The 15,601-nt window shown below is 46.6% G+C and overlaps 1 protein-coding gene across 1 annotated transcript in view; it reads left to right on the forward strand.

The window, feature by feature from the left end:
- LOC117456329 (neural cell adhesion molecule 2-like) overlaps nt 1–15,601 on the forward strand; it is a 103,292-nt gene that overhangs the window by 51,828 nt on the left and 35,863 nt on the right. Inside the window, 2 exon segments of the mRNA XM_034096170.2 lie at nt 340–461; nt 2,597–2,771. Coding sequence (XP_033952061.1) covers nt 340–461; nt 2,597–2,771 — 297 coding nt within the window.

The raw sequence follows: 15,601 nt of genomic DNA on the forward strand, positions 1-15,601 counted from the left end.
GTGCGCCGAGTATCAGAGTGTTACCATGGTAACAGAGGGAGAGGGAGGGGCTGCAGTATGAGTGTTGGAAGCTCAAATCAAGCGACTCGCTGGCTGTGTATTTGTTGTTAAATATCAGATAAACTACTACGCATACGTGACTGGCGAGGCGGTGTGTGTGGTGGGGGGGGGCAACAAATATATCAGGGTGGCCATGGCCCCCCCTGGCCCCCCCTGCTGGCGCCACTGCTTACATGTTGAACACAAATACTTCGACTTTTACCAGAGTATGTTTAAACAGGAGTATGTGTACTTCTACTTGAGTAAAGGATGTGTGTACTTATACTCTCTGCTCCTCAGGAGAGCCCAGTCCTCCGGCGGTCCACGGGCAGAGAGGGATGGGTAAGGCCTACAGGCTGGGTCTGGTGAAGCAGGACGACGGAGGGATGCCCATCGTGGAATACATCGTCAAGTACAGGACCGTGAGTATTTTACAGTATTTAAACGTGAGTCTAGATTACTCCCACGCCAGGGTTATCTTACATTCCCAACTGTAGTGGTAACATAACTCGTGCTTATACTATATGCTACTATTTCACTTGCATTGTTCATTTAATTGCTTGCATTGTGAGAATAATTCTAATTGTACATTTAGCTAAACTTCAATATCATATAATCACTGATCGAAAACAACCATCTCACTCTTTCAAGGATAAAAGCTGAATTAGTTTATTCACACGACGAGCCTCAATACGTTTTATTATTTTGAACACAAGTGGAAAACGACATGTGTAAAAAGGAACCCAGGTTCTGCTCCTTATGCAGGTGAAGTATCCAGTAATCCCGCTTCCAACAAAGTGACTATTACTAAAGAGGATAAAGGGATACTTTTCTTATTTAAAAGCGGGTAGTGCGGTCAGGACTGTTCTCTTCCATAGAGTCTGGACCACCCCCAGGCCAGGGTTACCTCCAGGCCAGGGTTACCCCCAGGCCAGGGTTACCCCCAGGCCAGGGTTATCGTACCTAGGTTTAGGGAGGTTGATGTAATGGGATTACTTGTCTAGTGTGCTATTGTTCTTCACCAAAAGCGGAGCATACACAATAGCAGGAAGTGACTCAATGGTTCCCGTTGAGTGCGTTGGTGGCAAAATGAATAATGTTCTGCCTGACGATCTCTCGTTCTCTATCCTCGTGCCACTTAGAATTCATGTTTTTCAAAGAGCACACACAGGCTCTCCAAATCCACTCATCCGTTTAAGTAGTGTGTGTGTGTGTGTGTGTGTGTATTACTATAGTTGTGGGGACCTAAATCTGTTTACATAGTCACGTGTGGGGACTGGCCTCCCTTATGGGGACAAATTGGAAATGTTGGAAATTGTGTGTGTGTGTGTGTGTTACTATACTTGTGGGGACCTAAGTCTGTTTACATAGTCACATGTTGGGGACTCGCTTCATTAATTTTAGGGTGAAGACTTGGTTATGGTTAAGGTTAGGATAAGTCTCCACGAGTCAATGTAATGTCCCCTGAAGTGATATACATGGTGTGTGTGTGTGTGTGTGTGTGTGTGTGTGTGTGTGTGTGTGTGTGTGTGTGTGTGTGTGTGTGTGTGTGTGTGTGTGTGTGTGTGTGTGTGTGTGTGTGTGTGTGTGTGTGTGTGTGTGTGTGTGTGTGTGTGTGTGTGTGTGTGGTGTGTGTGTGTGTGTGTGTGTGTGTGTGTGTGTGTGTGTGTGTGGTGTGTGTGTGTGTGTGTGTGTGTGTGTGTGTGTGTGTGTAAAATAGCGCAACCCAAAGCAGCTTAAACTCACAAGATAAGGCGCGCTGCTGAGATGCGGCCAGGCAGCAGCAGAGACGGCGCTCTCCGCAGGACTAAGTGGATTTGGGCCAGATCTCCCCGATGCTAAAGTGTCCGAGCCGGCCTTTTCGCTGTCTCTCGAGGAAGTGACAGCGGTTTTAAAACCATTCAGATGAAAAGCACGCTGAGGAACAGAGGGTCAGGAAGTCTCAGTGAGGCTTTCGAAGGCCGTGCGGGACGCCAGTGGCAGATGCTTCACACCCCAGTAATCGTGCTGCCTTCACTGGCATCGGGAACACACAAATGCTTCATCACGCGTAAGGCACGGGAACGGATTAGTCTGGAAACATGCACACACACACAGAGACCATCACAGTGACCTGACCATCCAGGAACATGTTAAATACATTCACGACCGTGCGCCTTGACGCCTGGTTTGCACACTTATATCCAACATCGGGAGGAAAAAGGGACCAAGGAGGCAAGAAGGGTAAGCACTCAGAACATTTGGCAAAGCTCTTGGCTAGGTCCTTTGTTTTAAAATGGAAGAAGGCTGTAAGGACGTGGGAAAGAGAAAAGGGCAGGGAGATATCACAGGGCTCGTGTGAACTTGATGAAAAACATTATTTACACCCGATTCGAGCGTGGGCGTTTTCCCTCCCGCCTCAAAGCGGGGTTGCTCTCACAAAGGGTACGCTGCTGTTTAAGCTACACCACTTCCCTCCGATGCTGCCGACTGAACGGAAAAGCATTGATTGAAGTTGAACTCGAGTGTTGCGAGGCATTTGTTTTTACATGTCTCCCCCCCTTGTTCTGTCTCGCAGGATAAAGAAGAGCAGTGGATGACCAAGCTGGTCCCGGGGATGAATGATTTCGCCATGCTGCAGCCGCTGCAGTGGAACACCAGATACGAAGTGGAGATAACGGCACGAAACGTCAAGGGCCTGTCGGAGCCCAGCTTCTACCAGTTCTTCATGCCCCAGAAACCTGACATTACAGGTAACAGCCCCATCACAGAAGAGTGCTGCATTGTGCCTCTTCCATTTATGCAATGGATTTCTATCTGTGTGGTTGTTGAGTGGCGTTTCATCTGAGAGAAAAACGTTGCTTTCCAGTCAAAAGCAGGACATTATTCTGCTGTGAAACGTCCTTTCAGCTGCACTCAAAACCTCTCCTGGACACAGCACAGTCTACATTCATCTACAACACAATTACAAGATGTAAGCACATCACACCGTAGTAGTATGTATACTCATGGGTGGAATCATTGGACTGACCCTGACATTGCTCAAGGAGATATTTGCACCCGTGAAGTGGATTGCAGAAAATAAAACCTTTCTTCGAATGTCGTTGTGCTTTAAGCTCCAGGTTCATCAGGCGAAAAGAACCACAATATAGAATAATAATAATAGATTTAATTTATTAGCGCTTTTACAGGTGCTCAAAGACGCTTTACAGATACAGTGAAGAGAACAGAAACAAATAAATATATAGTTAAAGTCAGTGAGTTATACAGGATATATCGTACTTTTCGGACTATAAGCCGCGACTTTTCCCCCATTTTGTTTGTACCGCTAACGGCCACTAGGGGACCTCCTAAATCTATGGGTTTTACAGGTACAATTAACCACCGTTAACGCTATGGGCTCTATGACCGGTCTGCGCCCGCCACCTCTAAGCGGCGGGCTCCAGCGGGAAAAGCTGGAGGCCGGAAAAGAGTGAGACAGGTAGCGCGCCAAAGTAAAAGTGGAACCGAGAGACAGAACGAGAGCGAGACAGACGGACAATGTAGCTGCTGCAGCTTATATGCAGGTGCGCCTTATAGTCCGGAAAGTACGGTACTGCTTATTTCTCACTGTTGTGATTATAATATGGAAATCAGGCGCAATAGAAGCACCTCACTTTGGGCCCTTATGTTTAAGGCTTTGAGTTATTAAATTATTAAGAAAATAACCCTCAGCTACAGCTTTGCTACAGCAAAATGTACAGGGATTACATATTGACATATCTACCCACATGTACAGGAACCGACAGCATCCGATTGAGTAGCTTTAAGAACATGTAGTGGCACCAGATTGCTAATTCCATTCTCTTTGCAGACTGCTCCAAGTTAGTGGAGACTCCCCGAAGTCAGTCCTGGCACATTTAATAAAACCACAGCATGCGATCTCGGGCAATAAGTACTTTCAATTCGCCGAGAGATCAGAGAGCAGATATAAGAATAATAGCTTGGATTTATACAGAGCATGGGTTATCAAGGGTTTTCGCGGACCACCTCAGATGCAGACCGTAAAAGTAAGTGCATGTATAAACGTAATGTTAAAACGCAGATATTTTTTATAGTTAATTATAGACTATCAAAAGTAAATTGAAGCCGATCTGATACTTTCGTGAGCGGTGTCTGTCTGCGTTGTGGATGTTTCTCAAAGAGTCCTACTTTACTTACTGACTGCAAAAAGCAGACGGCGCCGCGCTCAACACACACCGACTCTAAGCATGGACACACACCGACTCTAAGCACGGACACACACCGACTCTAAGCACGGACACACACCGACTCTAAGCACGGACACACACCGACTCTAAGCACGGACACACACCGACTCTAAGCACGGACACACACCGACTCTAAGCATGGACACACACCGACTCTAAGCATGGACACACACCGACTCTAAGCATGGACACACACCGACTCTAAGCACGGACACACCGGCACATAAGCAATGTATAGGCCTACGTTGCATAAAGGCTTGAGCTGCAGTATTGCTACTAAGCAGACAGCGCTGCTTCTCTCTCTCTCTCTCTCTCTCTCTCTCTCTCTCTCTCTCTCTCTCTCTCTCTCTCTCTCTCTCTCTCTCTCTCTCCAAACGTGTCGGTCTCGTCTCTGTCATTGGAGACCGCAAATACCTCGTGCCTTCCGTCTACAGTACTTGGGTTCGGATGCTTCTCGGTTTGCGCCGTCCCGTTCAAATGAAATCGCCGCCAATCATATTTCCGCGCTCGCGCCAGGGCCGAGGGAGGGGTTACAAGGCTGGTGTCTTGTGGTGCATTCACTTGCACTCGGACATTCGAGATGTTCTCTCATAAATGTCCGATGAGCCCAACGACCACTACCCCACTGCCTGATATCATTAGCAAGCTAGGAATCTCCTCTTTCCAACAATGTATACAACTCAACATGTGTCTTCGGGTCAATGCGCCTGATTTCGATAGAGCTAGTCACATAGAGGTGGTGCCCGAAAATCCTTGATAATAAAAAGTGGATTTTATTTAGCTTTTTTCCACGGACCACCTGCAGTACCGCAGTTTGAGAACCGCTGATATCGAGCCTTTCATGAGCTTTGAGGCCAAATATCATATTTAGACTTTTTTTTTATTTTATTTTACATATAATTGTAAGGCAATACATGATTGTCAATAAAAGCCTCGTCTCTACATTACAATAAAATCTAAAAAATAATTGACTAATTAATTGTAATAAAAATTGAAGTTAGTATTAAAGGCATAAAAAGACAGAAATGTATAATTCTTTCTATAGAAATGTTTCTTCTGCCGTAAAGCGTCCAAACCGGGCTTGTCTGGATAAGCGCATTTTTAAAACAGTCGTTGTCCACGCCTGGATTATTCGTCAGTTGCTCCGATCAGATCGGTCTCCTCCATTTTGATTATTCACGACTTTTGAATCCACATAAACACATCGGCAGAATCCGGCTTACTTTGAGCACGTGTTTTAATCAGTTTAATCCCTTTGTGAATTGTTTCCACTTCGTCCTTTCATTTCTTCATTCAGCGGGAATCCAGATGAATGAATCCTGAGTCCAACAACCATCAAAGTCGCTCCAACAGCTCCTTGACTACGCTTTCATCTCCTTCAACAACACACTTCACATCCATCCAGTTTGTGACAGCAGTTGTAGCATTTTGAGACTTTGAAACTTTAATTACCGCTGATCCCCCCCCCCCTTGTGTGTGGGGGGGGGGGGGGGGGCGCAACTTCCAACAGGAGTCATTTGGGGGGCTCTTGGGAGAAAGGTTGGGAACCCCTGCGATAGGTACTGGGGGGCATGGAGGGACTTGTAGCTAAGGAGGAGGGTTCTGAACGATATGCGGGACTTGACCGGCAACCACCGAGATGGCAGTTTATCCCACATGGCTTTGTAAATGAAAAAGTACCAGTGACGGAGCCTCCGTGCGGCGAGTGCCTTGGTACACAGAGTACAGCGCACGTCCGCATTAAGCATTCACTCACAGCTGTTCAAATAAACCGCTCAAACGGGCTGCGTTCCCTTCAAAGCTACCCTCCGGACCGCGAGTGAAAACACCCGCAGGCTGTTGTTTTTCTCCCTCAAATATCCTCCTCCTCCTCTTCTTCCTCGTAGTCCGAAGCTTCTCCCGTTGTGCTGCTTTGCAATTCAGCCGCTTCCCATTTGCACGAGTCGACACGCAGACGGTCACGTGAGCGGCACACACACCAGCTTCTCCCTCCGCCGTCCGTACGCCGAGGTTATGATCCCCATGAGGAGCGGTGAGGTGCTTAATGTATGCTTCTCATCTCAACGTCCTGCAGGAGCTTTGAAGTATGCATGCAGCCGTGTTTCACTTCATCTGGAGCACACGCCGCTAAGGACGCACACGTACTGTTGAGATAAACGTGACTCTGCCGCCTGAAGCCCTGCGTGTGTGTGTGTGTGTGTGTGTGTGTGTGTGTGTGTGTGTGTGTGTGTGTGTGTGTGTGTGTGTGTGTGTGTGTGTGTGTGTGTGTGTGTGTGTGTGTGTGTGTGTGTGTGTGTGTGTGTGTGTGTGTGTGTGTTGTGTGTGTGTGTGTGTGTGTGTGTGTGTGTGTGTGTGTGTGTGTGTGTGTGTGTGTGTGTGTGTGTGTGTGTGTGTGTGTCCTGGCAGCGCGGGCTAAATGGCCTGAGAGAGGGTGTGGGAGAACGGCGAGCTTACGGCAGGTCGCTTCGATTGGCTGTCCACTCTTGTTAGCGCACAGCGGTGCATCGTGGGAAAGAGCCGGAGAGAGACGGTGGAGATAAAGCGATGTCCCCGTAATGTGTTTGTTGGAGGCTGGAAGCGGAGGGAGAGGGAAACAAAGATGTGTAGACTCTTTCGAGCTCACTCAGGAGGACTCTGAAGAGACTGCGACAGCAAACCAGTTGATAATCCCATTAGCACGCTTGAATAATGGCACCACATTCTCATGAAGAAAAGGCGTCGATATCGATATTTTGAAGCCGAAAACGACGTCCATTTATTTGTATAGTCTTGGATGGATTGTGAGCAGAATGCGACGGAACCAAATGGGATATTGAGGAAGACGTTTTTGCACAAAAGAACCATCTCCCACTATTTACAATACACCTCCCACCCACCCGCTTTCAAACCTCTAAGCATAAAGCATTCGGAGTGCATTTAGCCTCCCCTTAAATCCCCTTTCCTGCGTCCTTCTCTGCATCCTTCCTTCCTTTAGGCCACAGATTGAAACACTGCGGTTCCTTTTCAATTTGCTTTCTTCAAACCACATCACTTTTTCTTTGCGCTGCCCCTCCTCTCGTTCCAATCGCTTTGTGTCTTTAAAAGCAGATTTGTCTCGTGACCTCCTTCCCCGACCTCTATCTTGCCTCGTGAAGGTGAAGGGCTTCCACGCCGGCATAACGGCCTGACGGGAGCGCACTTTACCCGTAAGCCAGGATGGCAACCTCCCGAATAGATATTAAAACGGATGGCTGTAACACAAAGCTATCATATTGAAGCGCTGCTTGAAGAGGGAGAAGGTCCTCTCTAGATTTGAGCCTTTCAGACCGTTTACATGCACTAAAAGCTAAATACAGGAAGTGGAGAACCGGCCGCTTTAAGAGCAGAGATATCTAAATATCCTCGATACAGTGTGTTTGGCGTTGTTGTGTTTCTCTTGGCTCCCTCCTCTCCTTGCAGTGCTGTAAAACGCTTTGATTTAAGCAGTCGCCGTAGACTTAGTTTGTATGGAGCGTGGCACTAATCTCATCAAAGCGCCGGGATAAATAATCTGAAAGGCGTCGCTCCTCTCCTGCGAGTCCAGCCTTTCCTGGAAGTGACGCCAGCTGTTTAAACGGAATCGAGTACTTTTATATCTGTCCGTTACATTAATCAAGCGGCTCATATATTCCCACTGAGATTTGTTGTTTCTTTACAGCCGTGTAATGAAACGGATGCAAGCCCGTAACTTCTGTTGTTTAATCTGCTAATGCCATTTCAGATAGATGGTCTCTTTACGAGAAAATAAATACTTGTCATGGATTTTCCTGCATAAATTACCAGTGTACCAAAACCCCATAGGTTTGTCTCGTCACCTCAACAGTGATGGTTCTTGGCCACGTGTAGAGCTCGGGCCTCGGAAGCCGTGTCAGACTCGCAGTGCACAACCCACCGGACGTTTCAGTTGCTGTTCAACGTTTATTTCCAGCAAACATAAAACAAAATACGAACACAATATGTAACATAAACTTAAACAGCAGATCCTAATAATCTGAATTTGACTAAGCATAAGGCTGCGTCTGCGTGTCAATGACGGTATTGCTGCTGCCTGCTGCCCCCCGTCACACGCCACACCTCCAACTTAAAGCCTTAGCCCCGCCCCCTTCACCTGAGCCCTGCTGCCCTCCCGTCACACACAGCGCACCTCCAACTTAAAGCCTTAGCCCCGCCCCCTTCACCTGAGCCCTGCTGCCCTCCCGTCACTCACCGCACCTCCAACTTAAAGCCCCGCCCCCTTCACCTGAGCCCTGCTGCCCTCCCGTCACACGCCGCACCTCCAACTTAAAGCCTTAGCCCCGCCCCCTTCACCTGAGCCCTGCTGCCCTCCCGTCACACGCCGCACCTCCAACTTAAAGCCTTAGCCCCGCCCCCTTCACCTGAGCCCTGCTGCCCTCCCGTCACACGCCGCACCTCCAACTTAAAGCCCCCGCCCCCTTCACCTGAGCCCTGCTGCCCTCCCGTCACACACCACACCTCCAACTTAAAGCCTTAGCCCCGCCCCCTTCACCTGAGCCCTGCTGCCCTCCCGTCACACACCGCACCTCCAACTTAAAGCCTTAGCCCCGCCCCCTTCTCCACCTCTCACTGAAACAGAAAAATGCATTAATAAAGGTTCCAAATAAACAAAAACAAATAAACTTAAATGCGGCTCCTACACGCAGTAGATCAAATCACTAATATACACTTATATCGGGACATTTGTGTATTTGGAGGTTCACAAGTCTCAAAGTGAAGCTTGACCTTTCTCAGAACCAGTTTATTCCAGATCCACAAACAGGAAGGCATCTGTATCTGAAAGTACTCTCAGGTTAAAGCTGAACATATGCTCTGAAGACGACTTACCTGTCCTTTGCAAAACAACAGCTACATGTGTTTGACTTGTGTGAAATACACACATATATATATTTAAATACTTTGCTGTACAAGATCGGCGCTGATGTTTACACGCTCGTGTATTTATTGAACAAAGGACCGTGTTTCCTGGGGAGCGTACTTAACACATCGTTGTCAACTATGTCCTGTAAATATTTCATTATAAGCAGGCGGCAGACTTCCTGCTGAGTCGCTGCAACAGAACACTTACGCTGTGAAAGGTTTACACGGTCGTTCCAAGGCTATAAACTTAATGCACTGGTGGGTGTTAAGCACCCCGAGCTGCGTGTGTCTGCCAAACAACCCGGTGTTCCTTACTCAGGATACCTGTTGCTGTTTCCATGCCGACTCGTCGATTTCCCGAAACTGGTTAGAATCCCTCGTTCATTTTCATTAATTGCAGTTTTTCATATCAGTCTGGGTAGAACATCCTTCAAGGTATTCTGCATCCTTGATCGAAGGCCCTGGCCGTTGCTCTGAATGAGAGCGCACGTTTGGACTGACAGCTTGATCAACCAATCAGATATTGACTTGTAGCCAATGGGCGTGTTCTTTCAGAGTTCCCCTCGGTTCCAGGGTGTTCTAGAAGGCCCACTCGTTCACTGGCTCGAGACAGAGGATCTATCAGGGGTGTCAAACTCAAGGCCCGGGGGCCAAATCCGGCCCGCGACTTCCTTTCATGTGGCCCCACAAGAGCGTGCAAAATACAGTTACATGCCACTTTACAGAAGCACGTTGCCCATAAACTACATGTCCCACAATGCATCTCATTTTGACTTTTTTCTCAGAATTTGACTTTTCTTTTTTTAAATGTAACTTCTTTTTGTTTTGACTTGTTCTCCAGAATGTGGCTTTTCTTTTTAAATCATTTTGTGACATTCTCACTGAAGAGACTTGCAATTATTTGCCCTGGACTTCTTCTTTCAGACGTAGTTAATTATGAAGTTATTACCCTATCCGATAATAATCCAAAGCAGAGGCAATAAAGTAATATAATACATTATTTTATATATATTAAATATTTATATATGTATTTTTATATAGTCTTAAAGTTACAACGTTGAAATGACAAGTGCAACAGGTGGAGATGAAGTTGTTGCGGAATTGTTGTGAGTACCTTTTCAAGACGACAGTGGAAAGACGGACATTATAACGGGGGGGGGGGGGGGGGGGGGGGGGGGCGTGAAGGTCCAGATTTGCGTACGTACTCAAAACAAACCGATGCTTTTCTTGATAATTAATTGAAAAGGGAAAAATAAGAGCTTTTTTCTTTTAGTGGAAACATAACTCTTATACTATAGACCAGTATCTCACCTGCCTTATCAGTTTGAATTCTAATTTCCCCGAACTTCGATATCATTTAATAACTGATCAAAAACAACGATCGACTGATCATTCAAAATATAACTCTTATTCTCAGTGACCAAACTAAATGAACATAAATACTGGATTCCACTCCAAGAACATCTCAAGGATAACATCTCAATATCGTGTTTTGTGGACAACACAAGTGGAGTGTCCTTGGTGCACGAAGCATGTACAAAGGAACCCAGATTCTTCCCTTCTGCAGGTGTGTGTGTGTGTGTGTGTGTGTGTGTGTGTGTGTGTGTGTGTGTGTGTGTGTGTGTGTGTGTGTGTGTGTGTGTGTGTGTGTGTGTGTGTGTGTGTGTGTGTGTGTGTGTGTGTGTGTGTGTGTGTGTGTGTGTGTGTGTGTGTGTGTGTGTGTGTGTGTGTGTGTGTGTGTGTGTGTGTGTGTGTGTGTGTGTGTGTGTGTGTGTGTGTGTGTGTGTGTGTGGCAGCACCGTGTGTGAATTGAGACTATGACCCGCATTTGAGTGACAGTCGCGCAGAGCGTCCGGATCGGTTCGCTGACAGCCGGCACCGCCCTTCATGATGATGTGGTCTAAACGGCATCGTGTAAGATGCGCACAGTGTACCCCCCCCGTCCCCCCGCCCCGTCCCCCCGCCCCGTCCCCCCCACTCCACCACCGGTGACGAGGCACAGAAAGCCTTTGATCTGTTCCACCATCTCTCAAGTTCAAATTAGGGTCGCTCTTTTAAGTACGTGACTTTAAAGTTGGATTGCATCTCCCACAGATCAAGGTCGCGACGCTTTTACCGCTCCTCCAGTAACCCCGGTCTGCGGCAATTACCTACGAGAGGACGAAATGTCTTTCTTTGTATATTCCTCTAAGTTAAGAGTCATCTCCTTTTGGTTTCCCGTTCCCTCTGGAGTGCACTTCACATCAAGGCCTCCTTCTTGTAAACCAGGGGTGGGGAACCTCCGGCCCCCATTTGGTTTGGCCCTCGAGGTAATTTATAAACACACGCAAAAAAGAAAAAAATTAAAGAAATCTAGACCGCAAAAATAATTAAACAAGCGAGTGCCTGTTTTTCCTGGCAACGGTCATGGTCCTTGAACACAACACAAGCCGAGCCTAACGTATCATCACTGGTATATGTCTCGTCTGACAGGGGTGCAGTGCTGACGGAGAGCACCAGAACGCCAATCCGGGACTTGCAGTACCCATAAATCCGTAGGCTACACATGCTGCAGTTTCTGCGTGTCTGTGTCTTTAGCTGAGAGCCCAGTGGCGATCTGCTCATCTGTCATACTGATCATACAGTCAATAACGTTGTTGTTATTAGCATCTGGTTAGCTAGCTATGCTAACGAATATAAGAAGCTTTTTCTCCAACCAGTGAGGTAAAGGCACATCTTTATATGATCATTATAGTTAGAAAAAAACAAGAGAATAAAGTAAACGGGTATAAAATACTATATGACAGTAAAAAAAAGTTGTTATTAATAAACAAGAATACAGTTTGAAAGGGGAGTGATTTGTAAAATATCCATAAAGAAAAAGTAAATCTGCTTACAGGTCTGTTTCATCTGGTGCTGAGAGATGTGTCCATAGATCTCTTCATGTTGCTCTCAAAGTTCACCAGATCGATGCTTTTAACTTCAATATTTAAAAAGAAATGCCCCCCGGACCCCCCTAGAGGAGGTTAGGTCCCCCCCCCACTTAAATCATTTTCACATGGATAGGAAACTAAATACATGTGCACACATCTTGTGTCCATATTACATTACATTGCATTTAGCTGACGCTTTTATCCAGAGCGACTTACAATAAGTGCGTTCGACCAGGAAGATACGACCTTGAAGAAAACAGAATCATAAAGTACATCAGGTTTCATAGAGCCAATCATTCAAGTGCTGCTCAGCTGGCTTTAGAGGAGCCAGTCCTTTATTAGTATATAAGTGCTATCTTTCTGCTTTGGTGGTCATGCCACACCGTGCACGTGCATGCGCGAGTCATGGTGAGATATCTGGATTCAGAGGTTGCTTTTTCTTTGCACAGCATGAAAGAAAGGCCAAATGAATGTGCTGTGATTTTTAAGCAGAGGTCAATAATTTGTACGGCCCTCGGAGGATGTTGAAAAAATTGAAATGGCCCTTGAGAGGAAAACGGTTCCCCCCCCCTGTTGTAAACGGACACAAGGACGGACGCCTGCGTCTCCTTCAAAGCAGGGTTTAATGATTGTGTTTCCACCCTCCCTCTGAGGACCGCCTCGAGCAAACTTTCCCACAGTCAGCACTGAAGAGACATCCTGCCTCACATCCACCAATGATTACGTCCCCCACAGATTAGCCAATCAATGCGCCCGCCGGGTCGTCGTTAATCGAGTGTCTTCCTCTCCAATGGAGGGACAGGCAATCAGAGCCCGGGCTTAATGACTTTGTATTGTCACAGGGAGATGTGTATGAATGGCTTCAGGTGCCACACACACACACACACACACACACACACACACACACACACACACACACACACACACACACACACACACACACACACACACACACACACACAGATCCTGCTAATGGGACTATATATCAACAAGTAATCAGAAGAAGTCGCTAAAAGAGTTAATAGAGCGGGGAAATGGGAATGGACGGCCACTGAGTTGGACAGAAGTCGCTTCCTCGAGGCGTAGAGAGGAAACTTTGATGAGAGAGAGAATATATAGCTTTAAATATCCGTGTGTGAACGACGTTAGGTGCAACTTTATTAGCACCATGTATCCTCACGTTAACACGGATGTATCGAGGGCGACCCTTCCTTCCCGCCGGGTGGCACACGGTGAGAGGTGGGCAATTTGTCTTTGGATGAATCTTTAATTAACGCCTACGAGGCCAGGCGGCAAACCCAACGTCTCTACTGACGATGTAATACACCGGGACACACTCCATCATGCAGAGAAGTGGATTCAACTTATTAGGATGCTGCAATAAAACCTCGTAGAAAATACAATACCCGTATGTTATAGTCCTTTTAAGATATATCGGTAATCTAACAGTCTCTGTCCTCAGACCCTCTGTCCTTAGACCCTCTGTCCTTAGACCCTCTGTGCCTTAGACCCTCTGTCCTCAGACCCTCTGTCCTTAGACCCTCTGTCCTTAGACCCTCTGTCCTTAGACCCTCTGTCCTTAGACCCTCTGTCCTCAGACCCTCTGTCCTTAGACCCTCTGTCCTCAGACCCTCTGTCCTTAGACCCTCTGTCCTTAGACCCTCTGTCCTTAGACCCTCTGTCCTTAGACCCTCTGTCCTTAGACCCTCTGTCCTTAGACCCTCTGACCTTAGACCCTCTGACCTTAGACCCTCTGTCCTCAGACCCTCTGTCCTCAGACCCTCTGTCCTCAGACCCTCTGTCCTTAGACCCTCTGTCCTTAGACCCTCTGTCCTTAGACCCTCTGTCCTTAGACCCTCACATCGTACAAGGAAACACTTCCAGAGAAACCCCACAGTTTAAAGGGAACCTGGAGAAACCTCAGGGAGAGCACAGAGGAGGGATCCTCTCCAGGACGGACAGACTGCAATAGATGCCGTGTGTGAATTGTCCACGAGTTGCAGATTTAAATTGAGAATGAAAGCAGCTTTGGATTAAATAAATAGCGTGTCCCTCTCTTGAGAACGGTCCTCTGCTGCTGATGTTCAGGTGTATATCAGTATGTAGTGTCTCTACTTTAAAGAGTCCTCTCCTGCTGATGTTCAGGTGTATATCAGTATGTAGTGTCTCTACTTTAAAGAGTCCTCTCCTGCTGATGTTCAGGTGTATATCAGTATGTAGCGTCTCTACTTTAAAGAGTCCTCTCCTGCTGATGTTCAGGTGTATATCAGTATGTAGTGTCTCTACTTTAAAGAGTCCTCTCCTGCTGATGTTCAAGTGTATATCAGTATGTAGCGTCTCTACTTTAAAGAGTCCTCTCCTGCTGATGTTCAGGTGTATATCACTATATAGTGTCTCTACTTTAAAGAGTCCTCTCCCGCTGATGTTCAGGTGTATATCAGTATGTAGTGTCTCTACTTTAAAGACTCCTCTCCTGCTGATGTGCAGGTGTATATCAGTATGTAGTGTCTCTACTTTAAAGAGTCCTCTCCTGCTGATGTTCAGGTGTATATCAGTATGTAGTGTATCTACTTTAAAGAGTCCTCTCCTGCTGATGTTCAGGTGTATATCAGTATGTAGTGTCTCTACTTTAAAGAGTCCTCTCCTGCTGATGTTCAGGTGTATATCAGTATGTAGTGTCTCCACTTTAAAGAGTCCTCTGCTGCTGATGTTCAGGTGTATATCAGTATGTAGTGTCCTCTACCTTTAAGAGTCCTCTCCTGCTGATGTCCAGGTGTATATCAGTATGTAGTGTCTCTACTTTAAAGAGTCCTCTCCTGCTGATGTTCAGGTGTATATCAGTATGTAGTGTCTCCACTTTAAAGAGTCCTCTCCTGCTGATGTTCAGGTGTATATCAGTATGTAGTGTCTCTACTTTAAAGAGTCCTCTCCTGCTGATGTTCAGGTGTATATCAGGTATGTAGTGTCTCTACTTTAAAGAGTCCTCTCCTGCTGATGTTCAGGTGTATATCAGTATGTAGTGTCTCTACTTTAAAGAGTCCTCTCCTGCTGATGTTCAGGTGTATATCAGTATGTAGTGTCTCTACTTTAAAGAGTCCTCTCCCGCTGGTGTTCAGGTGTATATCAGTATGTAGTGTCTCTACTTTAAAGAGTCCTCTCCTGCTGATGTTCAGGTGTATATCGGTATGTAGTGTCTCTACTTTAAAGAGTCCTCTCCTGCTGATGTTCAGGTGTATATCAGTATGTAGTGTCTCTACTTTAAAGAGTCCTCTCCCGCTGGTGTTCAGGTGTATATCAGTATGTAGTGTCTCTACTTTAAAGAGTCCTCTCCTGCTGACGTCCAGGTGTATATCAGTATGTAGTGTCTCTACTTTAAGAGTCCTCTCCTGCTGATGTTCAGGTGTATATCAGTATGTAGTGTCTCCACTTTAAAGAGTCCTCTCCTGCTGATATTCAGGTGTATATCAGTATGTAGTGTCTCTACTTTAAAGAGTCCTCTCCTGCTGATGTTCAGTGTATATCAGTGTG

The sequence above is a fragment of the Pseudochaenichthys georgianus genome, chromosome 2 (assembly GCF_902827115.2).
Source record: "Pseudochaenichthys georgianus chromosome 2, fPseGeo1.2, whole genome shotgun sequence".
In the NCBI taxonomy this organism is placed as follows: Eukaryota; Metazoa; Chordata; class Actinopteri; order Perciformes; family Channichthyidae; genus Pseudochaenichthys; species Pseudochaenichthys georgianus.